Raw genomic sequence first — 20860 nt, forward strand, 5'->3', positions numbered from 1 at the left:
AATGGCAAGTCAATAACCAGCAGCCTCATCAAAAGCTCCCTTCCCTTCCCAGCTGTTGTATGTAGGAGCTGGTAGGAGGAGGCACACATGCCTCACAGACTCCAGCATTTGCATTCACCTTGGAAACCTACTGCCAGGTGTCTGCTAGGTGTCTTGTGTTTAATTAAGGTGATAAAAATAAATTATAAAAAAAATAAAAAAGGCGCATGAAGCCCCCAACCTGCCCCCCCACTGAACACTATTAAACAGAGTCCTCCAGCTCCCATTAATATGGTTTGTGCTGTGTTGTAGCTCTACAGGTATCTGTGAGTGTATTCTGGGCTGCTAATGTAATTGAAGTTTCTCCTTGTGCATGGCTTTAGGTGTATTTAATAACAAAGGTATCACCCTGGTGATAGCAGCGCTTTCTCAACAACTGGAACTTTGTTGCCTTTAGCCACAGGATCTGAATGTGGAAGCAGCAAACATGCCCGGACAAGAAAGCAGCTTTCTGGCAGAATAAACTTTAATTTACCCCTCAGCCATTAGCCATGCCTTGAGGTCAGAGTGCGGTAATGCATGTACTTTAGTTTGCAATAAATAACGAGACAGACTGCACCTCTTTCTTCATTGATTAGTGGCTGCATTGATCAGACACAATCCAATCATGAAAAAAGGCACGTTATGATGGATGGTTTTGACCCCTACTTCAACACCCTCTAAATCCTGAAAAATAGACATCCGACAATAATAAACACTCTTTGGTCTTACTATTGTCTTTCCAATAATGGCGAGAGTAGTATTCAATCAGTTCTTGTACTGTTCTGTATGTAGATTTTGTTGCTATGGTTACTGTTGAACGGAGCCATAGAGGGTATGTACAGTAGATGCATAGACTGTGGCATAATACTGTAGTTTTAGTATCAAGTGAGGCAGGATGAAAGGAGAAAGAGTACTGACGCACCCTACTCAAGTACAAGTATCATTACTTTAGTGAAAATTAACTCTGAAGTACAAGTCCAGGAAATCAAATTACTGAAGAGTAAAAAAAAAAGTAGCCTGTTTAAAAGGACTCAAGTAAAAGTACATTTACTTTAAAAATTTCACACATTTCACACACCCAGCACACGTTACCAGTGTTACCTAAGCTGCCCCTGTCTTGTCTCATACTGAACAGCTCGTTCAGATGGGATGCTCAGTTTAGCCATTCTCTCCTTTGCCAGAAGAGCAAGAGCTGCTAGCAGCAGCAGTATCACAATCAGATACATCCATGTTGCTATGGCTATCAGCAGTGTCAAATGAAACTTAGATTTCTGAACTAATCTGATGATGGGATAATTACAATTTGATCATCTACACCTGTCTAATTAAATTGGCCAGTCTTGAGCGTGAGCCACCAGTCTGGGCGCCCTAAATGCAGAAGTGATTTTTGACCTGTTGGCATGCAGTCCCAATGCCTCTGTGTTGTTTTCATAGCGCAGTGTGCAAAACAAAAAATCAAAATGTATTAATTTACTCAGTGTACATTGAAACGTACCCAAGTAGAATATCTATTATTGAAATTACTCAAGTAAGAGCAAAAGTATAGCATTATAAAAAATACTTAACAAGTACAAATCCTCAAAAGACTACTTGTACATGAATACTTTCCACCTCTGGAAAACAGCCCATGTCCGTGGGCTCCCTGTGACCCGGGTGCTCTCCTAAGTGGGCAAACAGGGTGAGCGGGCGAGGGGCAGGGCCTGGGCCACCTCGCAGGAGGGAAGGGGGTGGGGTTTAGTGCCCCAGCTTAACGGGACCACAGGCATCCATTAAGGCCCAGCAGGCGGTGTCAGAGGGCACTCTGCAAATCATTTGCCTGAGCTCTCAGCGCCCACGGCCAAGGCAGGCGCGTCTGCACACGAACACTGAGCCAGTGCAGGCAGGTTCCTCACACAGGTCACAGGAGAGTGCAGATACCTCACAGAGCCCCCTCACCAAACGTACATCACCTGCTTGGGTCTTTGTCTCGCTGTAGGTTTTCGGGAGGTGATGTTTAGAGCAATTCCAACAGCCTTAACAAATGTAGGTCATGCTGGCGTATTTTTGATTAAATATACAATTTGTTTGCTTCTAATGTTGACTAAACACCAGTAATACATGATTTGGATACAAGGGCGTGTAATTCCACTGTGGATTTCAATTAATTTTGTTGAAAAGATAACATCCTTCTGGTCTGGAATTTAGGCAAATTAAATTTCAGTAGTGGCACTTAAACAGTAGTGGTTAAAGTCCATTAAGCAGAGAAAATACAATAATCCTTCTACTGTAGCTATACACCACCAAATGGATTTTTAAGTGCCTACCTCTTGCATATAATCCCCAGTAAATTGATGTTAAATGTGATCTGTGTTGCCTAATCACTCCAATGAATTTGTGGAATAGAGTAAGTGCTGTTCAGAGCTGAAACCAGTTTATATGAGTTTTATCTTTATTTTCCACGGTGTGTACGCTTTAATCAGGAATTCAGAATATTTACATAATACTATCTGTGCCAAGTCTAAGTTCCAGCTCTTTTGGGTTGCTCTCTAATAAACAACTGTGCTAAGATCCATGTTGGTTTTCACTACAGGTGTTGAATCTGGTCCAGTCCTATGTGACCCTACGAGTCCCGCTACATGTATCCTATGTGTTCCACTCTCCTGTGGGAGCAGGCGGATGGCAGCACTTTGACTTGCAGTCAGAGCTGAGGCTCACCTTCGTGTACGACACTGCCATCTTGTGGAGGGACGGCATCGGTAGCCCACCAGAGGCAGAACTACAAGGCAAGACTTGAATAGTAGTTTGCATTGTCAAAACAATATACCTATTAAAACGATCACTGAATGAATTGATCATGTTCATTGACTGATGCATTGTACATTTATTAAGAAATAATTTTTCAAGTTTGTTTTTTCTTGACTTCAGCAAAAATAATAAGATGAGTTCAAGTGCCATCTTTTTTTTTGCAGGAGCTCTGTACCCAACCAGCATGCGTATAAATGGCCATGGACGTCTAGTGGTCAACTTCCGCACTGAGGCTCGATTCAGAGGCCTTTTTGTCCTTTCACATGCAGGTACAGTATGTCAAGTTATAGGAGTGCATCAGTTCATTCATCTAATAGTTTGGTTGATATTGATTTGATATATACAGTATAACACTGGTGTAAAGATTTTATATTGTCACAACATCTATAAATCTTGAAACTAAAACAAGTTGTCTACAGTATAATAGAATATGCTTAATGTAGGAGAGCCGATGGTCAATTCACTTTCGTTTTTTAAAACTATTTATTCAGTAGTGAGTAGTGAGGAAAACAGAGACAGGATGATGCAGGAGAGGAAGCTTTGGTGGTATTGCAGTGGCAGTGGTACTTAACTACTTGACTCCCTCTGGGCACGACTGTTCCTCCTCTAATAGAAGACATTAAATAGTCATCGAAGCCTGGTTACTATGGCAGTTACTTCTGATATTGTCTCATAAACATTGTTACACGGCCGTAGGCATATCAGTCTATGGCTTTAACTGCTGTTACAATGCATTTTGAGCTCTACAATGCATATTGGGACCTTTTTGATATCACAGTATGTTGTAAAAGCATTATTTTCTCCCTAGTTTTCCATGTAATGAAGAAAAATATTGAATGATTTTGTTATACATTTTCAAGCACATTTATTATTGATTACCATCATTAGTAATTGTGTCAATTTGTCAATTGTGTCAGGTTTTCTGGCAGTATATTAACTGATTGAATTGGTCATTATAATTTAAAGACCCCCTAAAGTCAGAAATATGTTTTTCTTCTTGTTCGTTTAGTTGGATGTTTGAGCTTCACTGAGCAGAATGATGTATGTGCAGAGTTTGACACTAGAAGGCTGTTTTCACATTCGTCTGCTGAAAGCCAATCCCTCTCTAATATTGAACTTACAAAAGTGTGATGTGGAAACTTGAAGCCTCCAGTGCACATACACTGAGAATGGACTTTACAGTGAAGTACAGTAGGATACACCTTGCAGGAAAACCTTTGAGATGAAATATATTTGCATATTCATAGACTGGAATTTTTACTGAGGGAGAAGGAGTAGAATTTAAGTCCGGAGTTATTTTAAGGATTTTAACAAGACAATTTAATATGTTTTGTGGGAAAAACCATATCAGACAAATTATTATTCAAAGTAGAGTATTTTATATCAATCTTAAAACTTGAATTTAGGGGGTCTTAAATGAATGTATTTTCCCATCAGCCTCGCCCCTCTCCTCCATGATCATGTGTCCGGACCACCCTGGTTTGACCTTCAACCTTAGTCTTGTGAGGAGCCAGCCCACCTACAACCAGCCCATCCAGCAGTGGACCTTTGTCTCTGACTTTGCTGTGAGGAAACACCACGTTCTCTTTAGATCTGTTGAAATGTTTTCTTCTATTTTGCATGCCTAATTCTTACTGGCCATTGTTCTTGTCTCTGCCTCCCCCAGGTGCGTGACTACTCTGGGACGTACACGGTGAAGCTCCTCCCCTGTACATCCCCTCCCAGCCTGGAGTACACCATCCCCCCCGTCTGCAATCCCCGAGAGCCTGTCACTTTTGACCTCGACATCCGCTTCCAGCAGGTGACATTGCTTTTTTCTTCTTCTTCTAAAATAACATTTACTGATGACATTTTAATGATCCCTGTGGTAAGATTAGGTCGTTGCAACAAAGAAAAAGAAAAAATTAGCAGGGGGAAAACACAAAAACAAATAGAATGTAAAAAAAATAAGCAATACAAAAGAGTAAAAAAGCAAATAAAAACAATAAAGTAGAATATAAACGCTATAAATGCTGACTGTATTGGTGAGACATTAAGACTTAAGTATTACTAACATGTGGAGTGTTAGATACAAATGTTACGACTGAATACTATTGAACTACCGTACTCAAACATGGATTAACAAATTCGAAATATGTACAATATAAATGCAAGGATTTATAAACACAATATGATAAAATAAAAAAACTGATGATGAAAAAGATCTGTATACACTGTATACTATACAGTATAAAATAGTGGAACCATACTGTACTGTAATAAAAATGGCAATATTCAATTATGCAGAATATAACAACGGGAGATATATGAAAACTGAAGAAGTGAGTGTGTGAATTTACAGCAATGAACATGGTGTGCCAATGTGCATCATATTCACATTAGCCAGTCTACAGAAGGTCATATACATTATGCAAAACGTGTAGCGTCCTGTAGATTGTCATCAAAAAGATTAGCATCAAAAAGACTGTATGATTAACCTTGCCTGGTTTTATATCTATCTGTCTGTCTGTCTGTCTGTCTGTCTGTCTGTCTGTCTGTCTTCTAGGTGAGCGACCCAGTGGCTGCAGAGTTCAGTCTGAACACACAGATGATCCTGCTTTCTAAACGGACTCTCTGGCTCTCAGATGGATCCATGGGCTTCGGACAGGAGAGTGACACAGCCTTCTCACAGGGTAACGCAGACAAAACAGGGCTCCCACAGGCATTGAGAATCGCCGAAAGTTGTGGATTTGTGAAAAATATAATAAGGCCTTAAAACCTCAATTACTTGATTATACATAGTACCCAAATTAATCAGTAGGAGCCATCTGAATGTCTCTCCATCCTAGGATGAACACTTCATCTTAAGCAAAACTCTATAATGGAAATTTCTGCTAATATAGCAGCAGTTTTAAAATGATTTCACCATGATTTCTTGACTTGCCAAAATCACGAGTAAATGAAATTATGCCTCTATGATGTCTGATTTTGACCAATACCATCAAATAAGACCCTGAAAGCCATTGAATGTAGATTGCATAGTTGGTACAGACCAAGACTGTGCTTTAAATAGGTTCAATAGGTTTAAATGTTGTTCTACATCTTCAAACAAATTGTAAATTCATTGTAAATTCAATGTTTAGGCCAATTGTGCCAGTGCACATAATCCATATCCCCCACCCCCAAAGTACTTTGAACTGAACCATCAGGTTTATGCACGTGTGATGTGTCATTTGTGTACTGCAGTGACTAAAACACACAAATGTTTCTCCATTCAGGGGATGTAATCTATGGACGGGTGATGGTGGATCCGGTGCAGAACTTGGGTGACTCCTTTATTTGTAACATTGAGAAAATATTCATGTGTACCGGAGCCGATGGATACGTCCCTAAATACAACCCCAGCAACTTTGAGTTTGGCTGTCTGGCTGATGCTCCGTCCCTGCTCTATAGGTTCAAGATAATTGTAAGTATAAATGTCTCTCTCGTCGTGTCGTGTCTGCTTGATATTGTATCTGTTCAAACCTCAATATTTGGGAGTATGTCTATGTTTCCTCAGCCCTATGTTCATCAGTACCGAACGCAATATTTATTTTCCCAGGATGGTGAAGGCATCACATGCCCTACTCTGCCTCTGATTGGCTTACCCTGATATTTTGTCCTAATCTTAACCAATCATCACGCCTCATGCCTAAACCTAACCAATCATCACTCCCCATGCCTAAACCTAACCAATCATCACTCCCCATGGCTAAACCAACCAATAAGCACTCCCCATGCCTAAACCTAACCCAATCAGAGGAAGAGTAGGGCATTTCATGCCTCGCCATCCTGGGAAAATAAAATGTCCTAACCCTGATGCTGAGGAAACCTAGAGACACTGCGGAGCGCGTCATCATTCAGAAACCACGCCCAAAACGGGGGAAAACAGAAACCCCCCCTCCAATCCTGGCGTTCTCCTATGTCGCGTGCGCGATATTTTTTCCCCCCATGATGGCGAAGGCAAGACGAAGGCATGACCCGCCCCTCTCTGCTTCTGATTGGCTGACTGCACTCGGCTGCTCCCACCTTCTTTCCAGGCGAGCCAGAAGTATCTCAAACGTGAGCAGCAGGTGCAAAACAATAATTAAATCAACAAGCATGAGATACTTCATTATATGGAACGTTACAATTGCAAACCCTATATCTGAGTTATTTAGGCCTACTTAGTCTATTGCACAGACATGTTCAAGTTCAAGTTAATTTATTTGTTTGTCCCAGAAGGGCGATTTGATTTGCAGCAAAACATATAAAGGCAGACATAAATCACCAGGGAGACATAAAATCACAAGATAAAACACATGATAACCTAAAATAAGACATAAACAAGTACGCAATGTAAGACACATAAAACAATAAAAATCAGGATGACAGTTCGAGGTATCAGTGCAAGTGCAGGTAACCCAGACAGGGCCTAGCTGAGGTAAAAAAAAAGTAGCAGCACATCAATGAGAGTTAGGCAGTAGCAGTTCAAAGTGCTAGTGCAAGTGAGTGAGTAAGGCAAGGCTAGGCTTAGTAACCGCCTTACACATTACAAGAAGATGTAGCTACAATAAAGCTATTGTATTTGTATTTCCCCAGTAATACACATACATGTGTGTGAAATACATAGCAACAAATTTGTAAAACAAGTAATAGATAAAACAAAAACAAAAAACACAGAGGCTGATCATTCAGCGTAGTTAAGTCCCACAGTAAGCAACAAGTTACCTCCTCCTCACATCGGCATTTAGGGCCTGGATAGAAACAGGCACAAAGGAGAACTTATACCTATTTTTTGTGGCCCGTGGAACATTTAGGCGAAGGCCAGAAGGAAGCAGCTTGTACTCAGAGCTGAGAGGGTGAGAATTGTCCATACGAATGGACTTTGCTTTCTTAAGCACTTGTTTTTGGAAGACGTGATCCAGGAATGAATTGAATTGTGAATTGTGAATGAATTGTAATCTTTTCTTGTCATTCCAAATTTTATCACATTGTTGCTCTGATTAAGTAGAAGTACAGTTATTTGTGTAAAAAAAAGACTGGTAAAGCAGAAGTACTGAATCAACTTAATTACTCAAGTAAAAGGAAAAAAGTACAGGCTCTGAAATGTACTCAAGTATAAAAGTAAAAGGTTTTCTGTGCAAGGAAAATAGAAACTCACGTCATATTAATATAATTCAAATACTATTCAACTTAAAAGGTCCCTTCAAAACATATTTTAAGATGCATAAAGACTATACTTTAATCTTATAGTCTTAATCACTATGATCCACTAGCTCAGAAAGTTGAATTGCTATCTAGCAGTTTGGAGCTTGTGCGTTTGAGCCTCAATGACTTTTGAGGTTGTGGGTTCGATCCTCAGTCACTTTTTAATGTCGACAGCCAGAGGAAAGAGTAATTTAAAGCCCTGAGAAAACCTCGTTCAATCAGTCTGACTTGGTGGCACAGAGAGTAGGCTTCCTGCCTGGCAATATTGAGACCTCAGCAGCTTTTGCGGTCGTGGGTTCAAGCCTCAGTCAGTTTTGAATGGTGACAGGCAGAGGGAAGAGACAAGAACGCCCGGAGAAGAGCTGTGAGTGTGAAGGGCAGCTGGTGGTGTGAAGGAATAATACACACAGACACCGGGGTCAGAGGTTGTGGGTTTGATTCCCGCTCTGCTGCCACTACCTGGAGCTAAGGGGGGGGGGCTGTTCTCGCCCCCTGACCTCTGCAGAGACATGAGCTGAGGGTTATGAGACAGAGAGCTGAAATTTTACTGACATCGGAAGTATGTTTTGTTTGTTGGTTGCTGGCCTGGCTTCCGCCTGAGGATTGGGATTGAACCAACAACCTTTGCATATCACACAACATTCACATGTTTATCTGAGTGAGCTATAATCCACTACCTCTTAAGCTCTTATCATATTTAGTCAACCTCATCCTGATTTTATTTAGTCAAGTTTTCGTCAACTAAGTGTCTAAGTATTTTCATCTCATCTTAGTCAAAGAAAACCATAACTATTCATTAGAATTTCCAAACTTATTGTAAAGATATATTAATCTGATATTCTGGAATTGTTTTAAGGTTTGAATGTGCAATACAGACACAGATGTTTAACTTCTTCTTCTCTTCTGATTGGATCTCTTCCCAATTCGTCCCTCCCTAACATTTTTAGTCTAGTTTTCACCAGTGAAAATAGGTAGTCGACTAACATTTTTCCTCATATTTTTCGTCTACGAAATCAACACTGCTATGGATGCATGTCTCCACCTAGTGGTGCACTCCTCTTCCAAACTCACACACTTTTCCACAACTACACCATGTATCTGAAACAATGTTTACTTACTGTCAATCTCATAAAAGTTTCTGAAGACCATCTCCACGTGATCCCACTCCATAAAGCTGCATTTCCCAGGGCTGGGCAAACACCACATACTGATACATATTTCAATCCAAATACATGTCACTCTTGTGTTAGAATGAGTAAATGAGCATTGACACTGTTTTTATATAACCCTTGATCAATTCTCATTAATTTTTTATCTTTTATTTTTTATTTGTCTGTAGACAAGAGTAGCGGCAGCATTATAAACCAGAGACCAGACTACGGTATATCAAAAACATAAACACACAGTGGCGTCTTTCATGCATGCTAGCAAGCGAAACTGCTGTCTGTCTGACCACAGACTGTAGAAAGAGACGCAGGATAGCCAAGCGAATGTTATTGGATGAACGTTTGACGCTAGGCCAATCACAGGCAGAGAGGGTGCCTCCAGCCTTCGCAAACCAAAAAAAAATATCGCATCGCATGCATGGTTGCGTGTTGCACAAAAAGATCGTATATACGGAAGATGTACACTCCAAAACTTTAACTGGTGATTTTTTACATTTGTTGTCTGCGCAGCCCACCACACAACAGCTTTTAGCTATGTTTAATTCAAGGGAAATGACGCTGGTCTATAGAGACACTGCATGAAATAGGCCACGCCCATCACGGGGAAAAGCTCCGTTCATCTCCACACATCAGCGTCATTTTCCTTGAATTAAACATAGCTAAAAGCTGTTGTGTAGTGGGCTGCGCAGACAACAAATGTAAAAAATCGGCAGTTAAAGTTTTTTTGTACTCCTGAGCAAAACAAGGAAGCCATTGAGAATTGGCGAGAAGAAAAATGTGGATCTAGCTGTCAAGGAAGTAAGTTGAAGTGTTCATCTTCCGTATATACAATCTTTTTGTGCAACACGCAACCATGCACGTGACATAGGAGAACGCCAGGATTCGAGGGGGGGTTTCTGTTTTCCCCCGTCTTGGGCGTGGCTTCTGAATGATGACGCGTTACGCAGTGTCTCTATGGGAGCGAACGGAGCGATTTTCCCTGTGATGGGCATGGCCTATTTCATGCAGTGTCTCTATAGGGCCTAATTTGGATGGGGGGGGGGGGGGGGGGGGGGGTTCATAAGGGAAGATGACTGAAGGAACATAGGGATGACCCCTAATATTTCTCCAAACTTCAACCTTTCTCCATAGGACAAGGCACAGCCGGAGACCCAGGCCCGCTCATTTGGTAATGTAGCTTTCAACGCCTTCCTGGCAGTGGATGATGCTGGGGCTTTGGCTCTGGTGAGACAACCTGGGTCAGATGGTTTCAGGATGGATTCTTCAGCGCTCTTCCAGGTCAGTAAGCCCAGTAGACGACTCACACTCAGTACACACCCTAAGAAGGCCTAAAGAAAAAAATCCACCCTCGGATACTCTTACACTGTTATACTGTATATCCTCAATCTGTGATGTTCAACTTGGTATTTTGGGAAGTGTTGTAATTTAGTGTACTCACTTTTCATCAACCTGTCTTGTCTACATTTCCCAAAATGCCTTTCAATGGCTCCCAGAGAATGGGTGAATGTGTTGACCTGATGTTACATTGTCTGTTTTCCACTGGAAAAATAACAATAAAACACCACACATCAAAAGAGGTACAGAAATGAAAGTTTCATCTCCAATAGCTGTTTTTTTTCTTTGTCAAAGTGTTTTAGTTTGGAGTTTCCTCAAGTATGTATCTTACAATGATGTAAGGCTCAGCAAGAGCAGCAGGTGCTCTGCATGGTGCTCCACCATAAAATGACCCACGGATATAACAAGTGCAAACCTTTATGCCCCCCCAAACACCACACATATCCCCCTAGCCACTCCACCTACCCACCCCTCGAATCCCCACTCTCTAGCACCTTCCTATCCCTAGCTATGGCCATTATCCCACTAAACTCACGTTCATGACTGACTGACTGAGTGACTGACTGACTGACTGACTGACTGACTGTCCTGACTTTTGCATCCCCTGACCCCAGCGCTGTGGGAATAACACAAATGGCTAAGCCTGCCGCTCCTCTGTCTCAGGTGTCTGCGGGAAGAGAATGGTACATCCACACCATCTACACCGTGCGCTCCCGGGACAACGCCAACCGCGGCATAGGGAAGAGGAGCGTGGAGTACCACCTGCTGAGCCAGCACAGCGCTCTGGCTCCGGGAGGCCCGGCTCGTGCCCGGCGCTCGGCCAACGAGGTCCCGAACCTCGTCGAGGAGATCGGCGCGAACAACAACCGCGGCACCAATATCCTGCACATAGCGCTGGAGCGCAGCGGCCAGCGGAGAACCAGCCCGGACAGGGAGATCGCCACCAGGGGGGTGGTGCCCCACGAGCTCAACCAGAGGGACAGCGGTGACGACAGACTGGTGCTGATCATTGGCGTCTTCGTCGGACTGCTTCTCACCGTGCTCATCATCATCGTGGTGGTGCTGCTGGTCCGGTCCCAGCGGGGGAAGAAGGAGGCACCCAAGGGCTCCAGCAGCACGGAGCCCATGGTGACGCAAGGCCTCGGGAACAGTGACAGCTCCGAGGTCTAACACACACGCACACGCACACGCACACACACACACACACACACACACACACACACACACACACACACACACACACTGACTGATCGAGATTTGAGTTACTGTTTTTGTTTTGCAAGTGCCTCATGTTTAGGAAGAATTGAAGAGGGGAGTGTGAAACAACACAAACTACAAGCGCTTTGGTTCTATTCAAAATCTACTTGAAATATAGCATCACTTCCACCGCTGGGGAGACGTTTGGACCGGACACAGGACCGGACCGGACACAGGACAGGGATACTGACTGTGTGAGTATCTGTTATAAAGGCACTTGTCAAGTTGTCAGCACTCACGTTATCGCTTTGCATTTCAATGCCAGTTGATCCAAAAAAAAAAATATTATGTTCCCAAAGGTGCTACAGAAGATGCCTCTTACTTTGTACGGTATTTGGTGTTTTATGGAGTAGGTCAAGAGACGCTGTGTGAAAAGGATATTTTGCAGTTTAGTAGTTGTTGCCACCAGAACGTTGTTGTTTATCTGTTTATTTCACTGTGTCAAGACACTGTCTGTAGTTTGCTTACACTGGGAAAAACCCTGCTTGTCTGTTCTTGAGCATAAAGAGATTCAGTACGTGCCTAAGAAATCACTGGATGTTAAGGTTTTAGGATGTATGTTATCATGACGTCCTGTGTGATCTGATCAGTAAGACATTTTCTCTAACGGCCAATGTTTTTCAACGTTGTTGAATTGTGCTCATGGTTACTTTTTGTCTTCTCTTTTTGCATGCATTTGTTTTTGTATTTTATGATTGTGTGAAATTGTATAAACATGTTTAAATGCTGATTTGAATGGAATCGTGACAAACGTGTCTAACCTACTGTATTTCCAACAGTTTTACTATGTATTTTTACAGTATATCCCAGAAGAAACAGTATTTATCAGCAGCAGTATCTAATTGTTATTGTTCAGTAGAACACCCCCCCCCCCCCCCCCCACCCCCAAACATTTGGTTGTTAACCCCTATAATTGATGCATAGCACTGAATCAAATAAGAGAAGTGAAATTTATAGACCCTGTAGTATTTCAAGACAGCTGGTCTGCAATGTACAGTGTAGTATAGTAGCGGTTCCATTTCCACTATTTGCAGCGATTATTTTTGCTATTTACACAACTGGTCCACTCCGTTTGCGTCGACTACTGTAGCTTAGTAGAGATAGATGGGACTGCCAATCCCTCTCACATCACGGCTAAGTGTTGACTGTGCTCTATCATTTTTTTTAAACCTTGTAATACCATTTAAGGTTGATCAAATTAAACAGTTAAAGGGAATGAAAAACATTTTTTTACACACACAATCATCGCCTCAGAGATACTCTCCGTGATTCATTAGTTTTAGAATTATTTATTTATTATTGATGCATCCTTCCTTAGTGCCGGCAAAAAAAGAAAAATTCGTAATTTTACTCTATATGTGCCACATTTGCACTGAAACAATGTGCCCATAAGAAGAAACATCATACAAGCTATTTGTGTAACAGTGTTTTTTCAGATCCAGGTGCTGGATTGCCATAAAGTCTGGAGACCTGGACTATCTCTATATAGATTACCTCATACCATATCTAACTTCACACACTACTTTATAAATGTCAGTTTTATTTGCAATTTTGTTTTGAGTGAAAAAGTACTTTCTATGCAACCTATGATATCATACCTTCATGTAATGTTTACCCCATGTATGATTTTTCTTTAGTGCACAGTTTGCTTAATCTAGATTTTGACACTGTATCAATGTACTGTGGTTCTTTTTATTCCACCCTAATGATTTGAGTTGAGTGCATTTTAAGCCTTTCTCCATGCACTTGTATGTATGTATATACGTATTACTTATAAATATACCATTTGGATGTTTTGGGAATGGTTATTGTTCAAAAATGCATATGTGCTGTAAGTATTTGTAACATAGACCAGAAGCACAAAGTGGTCTGCAAATAAATAATTTTTTCCAGGAAATATTTTGAGATTCATGATTACTGTATTTTGTTTCTCTCTCAGTGAACCATATTTGCATTTGATCACTTTAGGAGTAATGCTGTCAGGAAAGGTTCAACATGTTTGCTGTTTTGCCTATTGGTCACCAAGTGATTTCTCTGAAATAGTTTGACTGACTCAAAATCACTTGCAAACCTTTCCATGTAACCTACTTCCACAGCTATTATAATTGTAAGGAAAGATAAATAAAATAATTGTTTGAAAGTTAGAGCAATGGTTACAAACCCCACTGACCCTGTCTTTCATACTGACTTTTAACATATACAAAAATGTGAATGTACCTATTGAACAAAATGGCCATCAGGGGGATCCTTTATGTCATCGATTAAATGCAGAATGATGTGATTAACAAGCAGGCATAATGAATAGTCATATGCATATACAATACCTCCGTAAACCATGTGCTTTTATTACCAGTGCATATTCATAAAGAAAACAAAATGTGTTGGTGTTGGTGTGTAACAAATGCCATAGAGCTACAATAATAATGCTTCAAACACATCTCAAAAAAGTGAGCCTCTGACTCTGCAAAGATGTCTGGGCTCCTGTTTGGCAACAATTCAGACAGTGGATCAGGTGCAGAAAAAAGCTGCCTCCTGGATTGATCTGCTTGATGCCCATTTCACAATGCAACGCAAACTCAGACCAGGAGGGGCCGCCTTCTTGGTGCACCTGGTCGCTTTTTTCTGCTGTGGCACCAGGTTCTCTATGACTTTACACAGAATTAACAGCAGGGGGAGTGAGAGCAGCAGTAGCTCTGCTAGTAGGTACAGAGAGTTTTCCTGGAGAGTCATGGATTTATGTAGCACAGGCAGAAACTCAGACCGAACAGCTTTTTGTCTACAACTGTAGTGTATCGTCTAATGCAAGCGTCTTCTAAACTGTGGACCGAGTTATCCCAGATGTATTTGTTGGCAAATGTCATTTAATAAATTTACTAAGTTCAACATTGTTTTCTATTTGAAAGCAAAAATACACTTTAAAACTGGATTTTTATTCCATTCCATTAATTCCTATGATCTTGGATCCAGACTGGATTTGTATGTCAACAAGTTTCTCCCAAAGCTCCCAAAGTCTCCCACAAAAACTATGCTAGGCTACCACCAAAAAACACTGGTTCCATTTACATTGAATATGAGATCCAATTTTGGATGATTTCCCCGAGCTATGCATACATTTTCTGGTTTGGAATGGTTAGCAGTTTTATCTAATAAAGCTTATTTAAGTGTAAACGATCAGACAAGCAGCAAGTCTAATAACCTCTTATTACTGCAGTTCAAAATGGAGAAGCTTCAAAAACATGTCTTTTGATAATCCCAGATTAAATCATAGATTTTAGACAAAGAACATTTGTTTTTTGATGATGCCAGATCAGATCTTGCCCTTTGAATTTCTAACTTTGGGGAAAAGACATTCATGTACACAAACACGGATCAAAGATTTTGGGAATAGTGAATTCTGCTTTAAAGCGAATTTTCAAATTGAGGGAAAAGGGTGTGTGAGGTGTGTGAGGGGAAAAAAACGCATCAATTAGAAAAATAATTTGTAAATGCTGAGCTACTGTAGTGTATAAAATAAAATAAATTAGCAATTCCTTTTTTCATTTTGTATTTTTCTTTAAAACAGATATCGACAAAAAAAAGATTATTGTGCTGCTTACATTAGCAATAAATATGACACTTCTTTTCAAGCATGTGCTGGGCTCGTTTCAAAAGCACACTTTTTAACAGCTGCCATACACACTTGTTTAAAATGCTGGAATCTTTGACTGCTGCTCTTCAAATGGCCAAAAGGCGTGTTTGAAAATCATAGCACACGTAAATACGGAGTGATCTAATATACACAATATACATTTATGCATATACATTACATACAGCAAATCAATGCACGGATGGTGGTGACAGGTGACATTTTTATGCAAGTTGTCAGTTCATAGAGAGGGAAAGTATGTTTCATCGCTGGATAAGCGTAGCGCTGTTCATTTCACTGTAAGCACTAACTAGTTTATGATAAACGCAACCAATGGGTAAACTCTGTTCTTGCCCAGGCATTTAAGATCAAATAAAACGTCATGCATTTGGACAAGTTATGGCTCATTATACTTCTATCTCTCACCATGGCCGTCTCACAGGAGCTGTGGTTTTATAATACCATTAACAGTGTACTACACACAAAAACTCTTTACTGTACACACCCTCGAAAATCAGTCCGTATCTTTACATCCATGACTTGTCCCAGCGGCGCTACGCCGCCCAACTTGAAAAATAGCCTTCAGTGCACATCATAAGGTTGGGATCAGACACGTCGTTATATCTGGGAGATCAGTGATGGCTAATGATGATGTGCACATCAAAAGGCTGTATCGGAGAGGTCATTCCACCCTGTGTTAATACATTGGTTGTGTCGTTGCTCAGTGCGTGTGGTGGTGAAGCGGTCTGCGGTTAAGGGCCGCTCTACTGCAGGTAGCGGTAGACTTTGAAGCAGTGGTTCCCAGAGTCCGCCACCGCCACGTGACCATCGGATGTGAGGGCCAGGCCCTGGGGCCCGTAAAGGGGGTCCGCTGATGTGTTGATGTAGGACAGGAAGGAGCCTGAGCTGTCAAACACCTGGGGGAAGCACAACACAGAAGGCAGGTTTAGTGAAAAAGAATAAAAAATAAAAAATAAACTATACTATATATATATATACACATATACACACACACACACACACACACACACACACACACACACACACACACACACACACACACACACACACACACACACACACACACACACACACACACAATACTGTATATATATCCCAAAACCCCTAATCTCCAGATCGCAGAGGCTGTATATACAGTAATTGCTTAAAGGAGATGGGCATCCAAAATGTATTTGTATACAAGGTGTTTCCATTAATCAAGTACAACATTGATGAAAACCTTTCATCATACTCAAAATCCTGCACACTAACATCCTTTTTTTCTTTTTTCTTACAATTTTAAAGTTTAAAGTTCAATTTTAAATGAATGACAAAAAAAACGTTTAAATTGCAGTTGTAATATTCTTAAATAATCACAATGAGATTTTTTGGGGGGGGAGTCAATAACTTTCACCCCTAACTGATACACTAACAGCTTTGCATCATCCATTCAATGGGACAGATTTTTCATAAGCCCACCTGTATCCGGCTGTTGCCCCAATCGGCAACAATAATATTTCCATTGGCATCCACAGCCACTCCTGTTGGAGCATTGAACTGGCCGTTTCCCTCTCCATGGGAGCCAAATTTAAACAGGAACTCCCCATCTGCATTGTACACCTGCAGGACAGATCCAAACAGCCAACAGTTTAGATAGTTATTCTCCATGAGGAGAGTGACACTCTACTGTGACACATGATGATTGTGCCTAAGTAATGGGTCTACGTTAGGACAAATGGGACTCCACGGGACACAAAGGTCATTACCGGTACTTGAATTATTTAAAACAGCACAGCAGGCCAGGCACCATGGCAGCTAGTGGTTCACCAGCAGACTTATCACAGCATTCAAATGTGTTAACTTCTAACATAAAAGATGTAAGTTCTACAAAAAGCTGATGCATAAATAATTGCCAATCATAATCCCAACAAAAATTAGGCACAGCAGGGAAACTCTTGGTGAGGCCTGTATCATCTTTGTCTAATTATTCAATCCTTGTCTAATTAAATCTATATGAATCTCAATGGTATTCCACATTTGCTCTGTAAACCATTTATTCACAGTACTTGCAATTTGCGGAGCAAGTTTGAAAATCTTCAGATATGTTGATGTCACAGAAAGCAACCTGATGTACTGTACCTATTTGCAATGAAGAATATACACATTCAATGTCAACATCCACACAACAAGCCATACCTTGACTGAATGGTTATGGAAGTCTGTTACCACAATTTCATTTTTGTTGTTTATGGCCACAAAGTGAGGACCTGGGAGCAGCAGAGTAGGAAACAGAGGAAAGATGAGTCATCCTCTGCTTTGCAACATATATGAGAGGAAGACGTTCCACGCTATTTTTGGACTTTGAATGCGAGACACTTTCAAAAGACTGGAAACAGAGAGACAGAGTGGAGAGGGGACAAGAGACGTTTGACTAGACAGAGCTGTCACATGTACAGTACAAAGAGCAAAGAGAGAGCAAAAGAGTCAGGATGACTTTCTTAGTTCACACTCACAGTGAGTTCATTACTTACTGAAAGCAGGGCCAGATTTACTAAGCTTTTGTTCCAGTGTAATGTTTACACCACTTTTTTCTACAAGAAAAGAAAAAGTGCATGTGAGAAATGAAATTGAAAGAATGGCGCCGTTTCAACACGAATAGTGTTTGTGACAAGCCGTCGGTGCAACAAGTGAAGCCATATCAATGAGGGATTATACTAATGCAAGCAAAGCCTATTAGTTACTCCCTCAAAATACTGAGAGGCAATGGCGTAAAGACAAGGATCATTGCATCTTTCTCATGCAACAGTGCAACCGTGAACATACAACTTTGCTTCATTGTAGTTTTGTCTGGATTAATGTGATGACCAGGTGCATTCATAAGATATATTGAGGCATACTATAACTTAACCAACCCATAACTCTGTGAATGATAATACGAATCTGCTACACATGCAATGTCTTTACAAATGGAACATTAGTTAGATGCCAAATTAAAGCATGTGAAGAAACATGTTTCTCACTGAATAGCTACAATAAAACATCAATGAAACGTGTACAAATGAACATTCCTGTAAACTGTGAAGCATGAATAGAGTGCCTAAGTCACACCCTCTTCCGGGTTTGGCATGGGACCTGAAGGATTTAGAATAATTCCCCATTAGTTTTTCCATAGACGTGAAAAATCCTCATAAAGAGAGTTTTAATTGGTCAAACCAAGTGATTCAGCTTCCACTATATTCAAAATCAGGGGAGACCATAGAACATTTCACTCGGACCAAAAAGATCCAAAGGAAAAGGAAGGGGGAGCATTGGGGTGGTGTGTGTGTGTGTGTGTGTGTGTGTGTGTGTGTGTGTGTGTGTGTGTGAATCGCTTTGTTCCGAGTGAAATGTTCTATGGTCTCTCCTGATTCTGAATATAGTGGAATCGCTTGGTTTGAGCAGGTAAAACTCCTTCTACTATTTTTCTATATATATATCAATGGAAAAATGACTGGGAGATTAAATCCTTTAGGTCCCATGCCAAACCCGGAAGAGGGTGTGACTTTCACTCTAATGTCTGTAAATCTGGCCCATGGTACCTGGCACGTGGCACGCACCTCCATCCGCTGCTTTCAGAGACGTCAGTTTTGATGAAAGAATCACTGGTGCTTGTAATCAGTGAATATTGCACAGTACCTGCAAACTGCCTGTCTGATGTTCCTCTGGCTCCAAACTTGGTCACCAGCTTCCCATTGGACTGGAAGATGAACACACAGCAGGCCTTGTTGTCCACGGTGATGATGTGTCCATTCTTATCCACCGCCACACCTTTGGGTCCCATCAAACGACCCGCGCCGATTTTGCTCTGTGTGGGCGAGAGGGAGAGATTTGTCATTTAACACATTTGAAGTTTGAAGGAGGAAACACAAATCGTTATTTATTTATTTTTTCCTAGCTGGGACGTCTCACCTTGAACTTGCCATCCGAGGAGAAGATGCTAATCCATCTATTGTCGTAGTCGGCCACGATGATGTCACCATTCATGTCTACTGTGACCCCTGTGGGGCGCTGCAGCTGCCCCGGAGAACGACCCCTGACCCCGAACCTCATCTTGAACTGGCCGTCATTGGAGAATACCTGTAAAACCGCTCTTCAGTTACTCCAAATCTAAACTATGAATTAAACTAATGTATTTTTTAACATTGCAACTCAGTGAGACACCGACCTGTATGCACTGGTTGTTGCTGTCGGCAACTACAATCCGCCCATTGCTGGAGGTAGAGATGCCTTGTAGGTTAGTGAACTCTGCTTTATCTCGCCCTCTTGTTCCTGTCAGATAAACAGAATATGAGGACAGGCTGCAAGCCATTTGGGAGACACTTTGATCTAAACCACTAAGGGAGCATGGGGAAGAGCCCCAAGGCTCTACTACAAACATTTGCAAGTACATTTGATTCATATGTTGAAATTAATTACGGTAACAGTCTATTTATACCAGAAATATGTTCAGCTACCCAAACTGGTAGAATGCTCCTGCAGGCAAAATCTGTTGTACAGTATGTAGCCAACAAAAGGCCATTCCAGATGACTGGAATCAAGATGGTGCAATCAAGTAACAAAATAAATGAGGAGTACTTTGTACTTTGTCCTTACATGATAATACATCAGATTTTGTATTTTGAAAGTAATAATATTTGACCACCTTAAAACTAAAATGGAGGAAGATTTTTTTTCTAGGGTTGAGGGCTAAAAGTGAATATTTTATTCATAAATTATCAGGGAAGCAGACTATCCAAAGATAAGATCAAACATGTTTTCTGTTGAAAAATACAGTTCATAATAGCCTGGTCAGCGGTTATCATAATAATCCTCAGTGTTAGATCAGTCATAATTATCCCCTGGCTGACGCACTGGCAGCTGGTACACCTACCCACTCTGTAGATGAGCTCATCCTCAATGGGATTCTCCTTCTTCTTGGTGGTGCTGTACATGCTGGAGGGCCTGCGCACAGCCTTCTGTCTGACGTGCCCCCCTCCTCCGCTGGGGGACTTCACCCTGCGCTTCACGTCATCTGGTGACTGCAAGACGTCTGACGGCTTGACGGCGCGCAGGCGGAACGGACTGCCCCTCACCGGCTGCTGGTACAGGAGCAGAGAGAAGGCAAACTCTCCCTCCGAGCGGAGGGTGTATCCCACCTCGTAGGTCCCGTTCTTGTTGTCCACCACTTCAGCGTCGGTGGACCCTCCGTCGGCGGAGACGATCTTCGCCCTGAGACCCGCGTTGCCCGTCTTCACCAGCTCTCCGTCCTTGTCCTTGGTGGTGACCGTGACGGACGTGTGCTGACCGACCAGGGCGTGTCGCAGCCCTTCGCCGGTGGCCACACTCGTGTGGCCCACGGCTCCCGTCGTAATCAAGACTCCCAGGTTCTGGATGGAGCGCCTCAGGCCGTCCGTCTCTACCTGGTAGTGGGGTGGATTCAATTCAC

General features: G+C 41.7%; 2 protein-coding genes across 3 annotated transcripts in view; one reads left to right on the top strand and one right to left on the bottom strand.

Annotated features, from left to right (window-relative positions):
- The window catches only part of frem2b (FRAS1 related extracellular matrix 2b), a gene marked incomplete at its 5' end in the record, with an annotated part of 80508 nt that extends 66851 nt beyond the window's left edge, over nucleotides 1-13657 (top strand). Inside the window, 8 exons of the mRNA XM_083637654.1 lie at nucleotides 2591-2783; nucleotides 2970-3074; nucleotides 4243-4370; nucleotides 4472-4606; nucleotides 5351-5477; nucleotides 6063-6250; nucleotides 10311-10457; nucleotides 11178-13657. Coding sequence (XP_083493780.1) covers nucleotides 2591-2783; nucleotides 2970-3074; nucleotides 4243-4370; nucleotides 4472-4606; nucleotides 5351-5477; nucleotides 6063-6250; nucleotides 10311-10457; nucleotides 11178-11684 — 1530 coding nt within the window. The 3' untranslated portion in view covers nucleotides 11685-13657. The remainder of the gene's footprint in view (nucleotides 1-2590; nucleotides 2784-2969; nucleotides 3075-4242; nucleotides 4371-4471; nucleotides 4607-5350; nucleotides 5478-6062; nucleotides 6251-10310; nucleotides 10458-11177) is intronic.
- A 448-nt stretch (nucleotides 13658-14105) lies between these two features.
- The window catches only part of LOC310777523 (tripartite motif-containing protein 3-like), a 28156-nt gene continuing 21401 nt past the window's right edge, over nucleotides 14106-20860 (bottom strand). For both annotated transcript variants that reach the window (XM_083637878.1, XM_083637879.1), the window contains exons 7-14: nucleotides 20306-20834; nucleotides 19601-19704; nucleotides 19345-19512; nucleotides 19072-19240; nucleotides 17928-17987; nucleotides 17593-17663; nucleotides 16876-17016; nucleotides 14106-16313 (exon numbers count right to left, since the gene is read on the bottom strand). In XM_083637878.1, the coding sequence (XP_083494004.1) occupies nucleotides 16161-16313; nucleotides 16876-17016; nucleotides 17593-17663; nucleotides 17928-17987; nucleotides 19072-19240; nucleotides 19345-19512; nucleotides 19601-19704; nucleotides 20306-20834 (1395 nt within the window). In that variant the 3' untranslated portion in view covers nucleotides 14106-16160. The remainder of the gene's footprint in view (nucleotides 16314-16875; nucleotides 17017-17592; nucleotides 17664-17927; nucleotides 17988-19071; nucleotides 19241-19344; nucleotides 19513-19600; nucleotides 19705-20305; nucleotides 20835-20860) is intronic.

This window comes from Poromitra crassiceps, assembly GCF_964638095.1.
Source record: "Poromitra crassiceps genome assembly, chromosome: 5".
Taxonomy (NCBI): Eukaryota; Metazoa; Chordata; class Actinopteri; order Beryciformes; family Melamphaidae; genus Poromitra; species Poromitra crassiceps.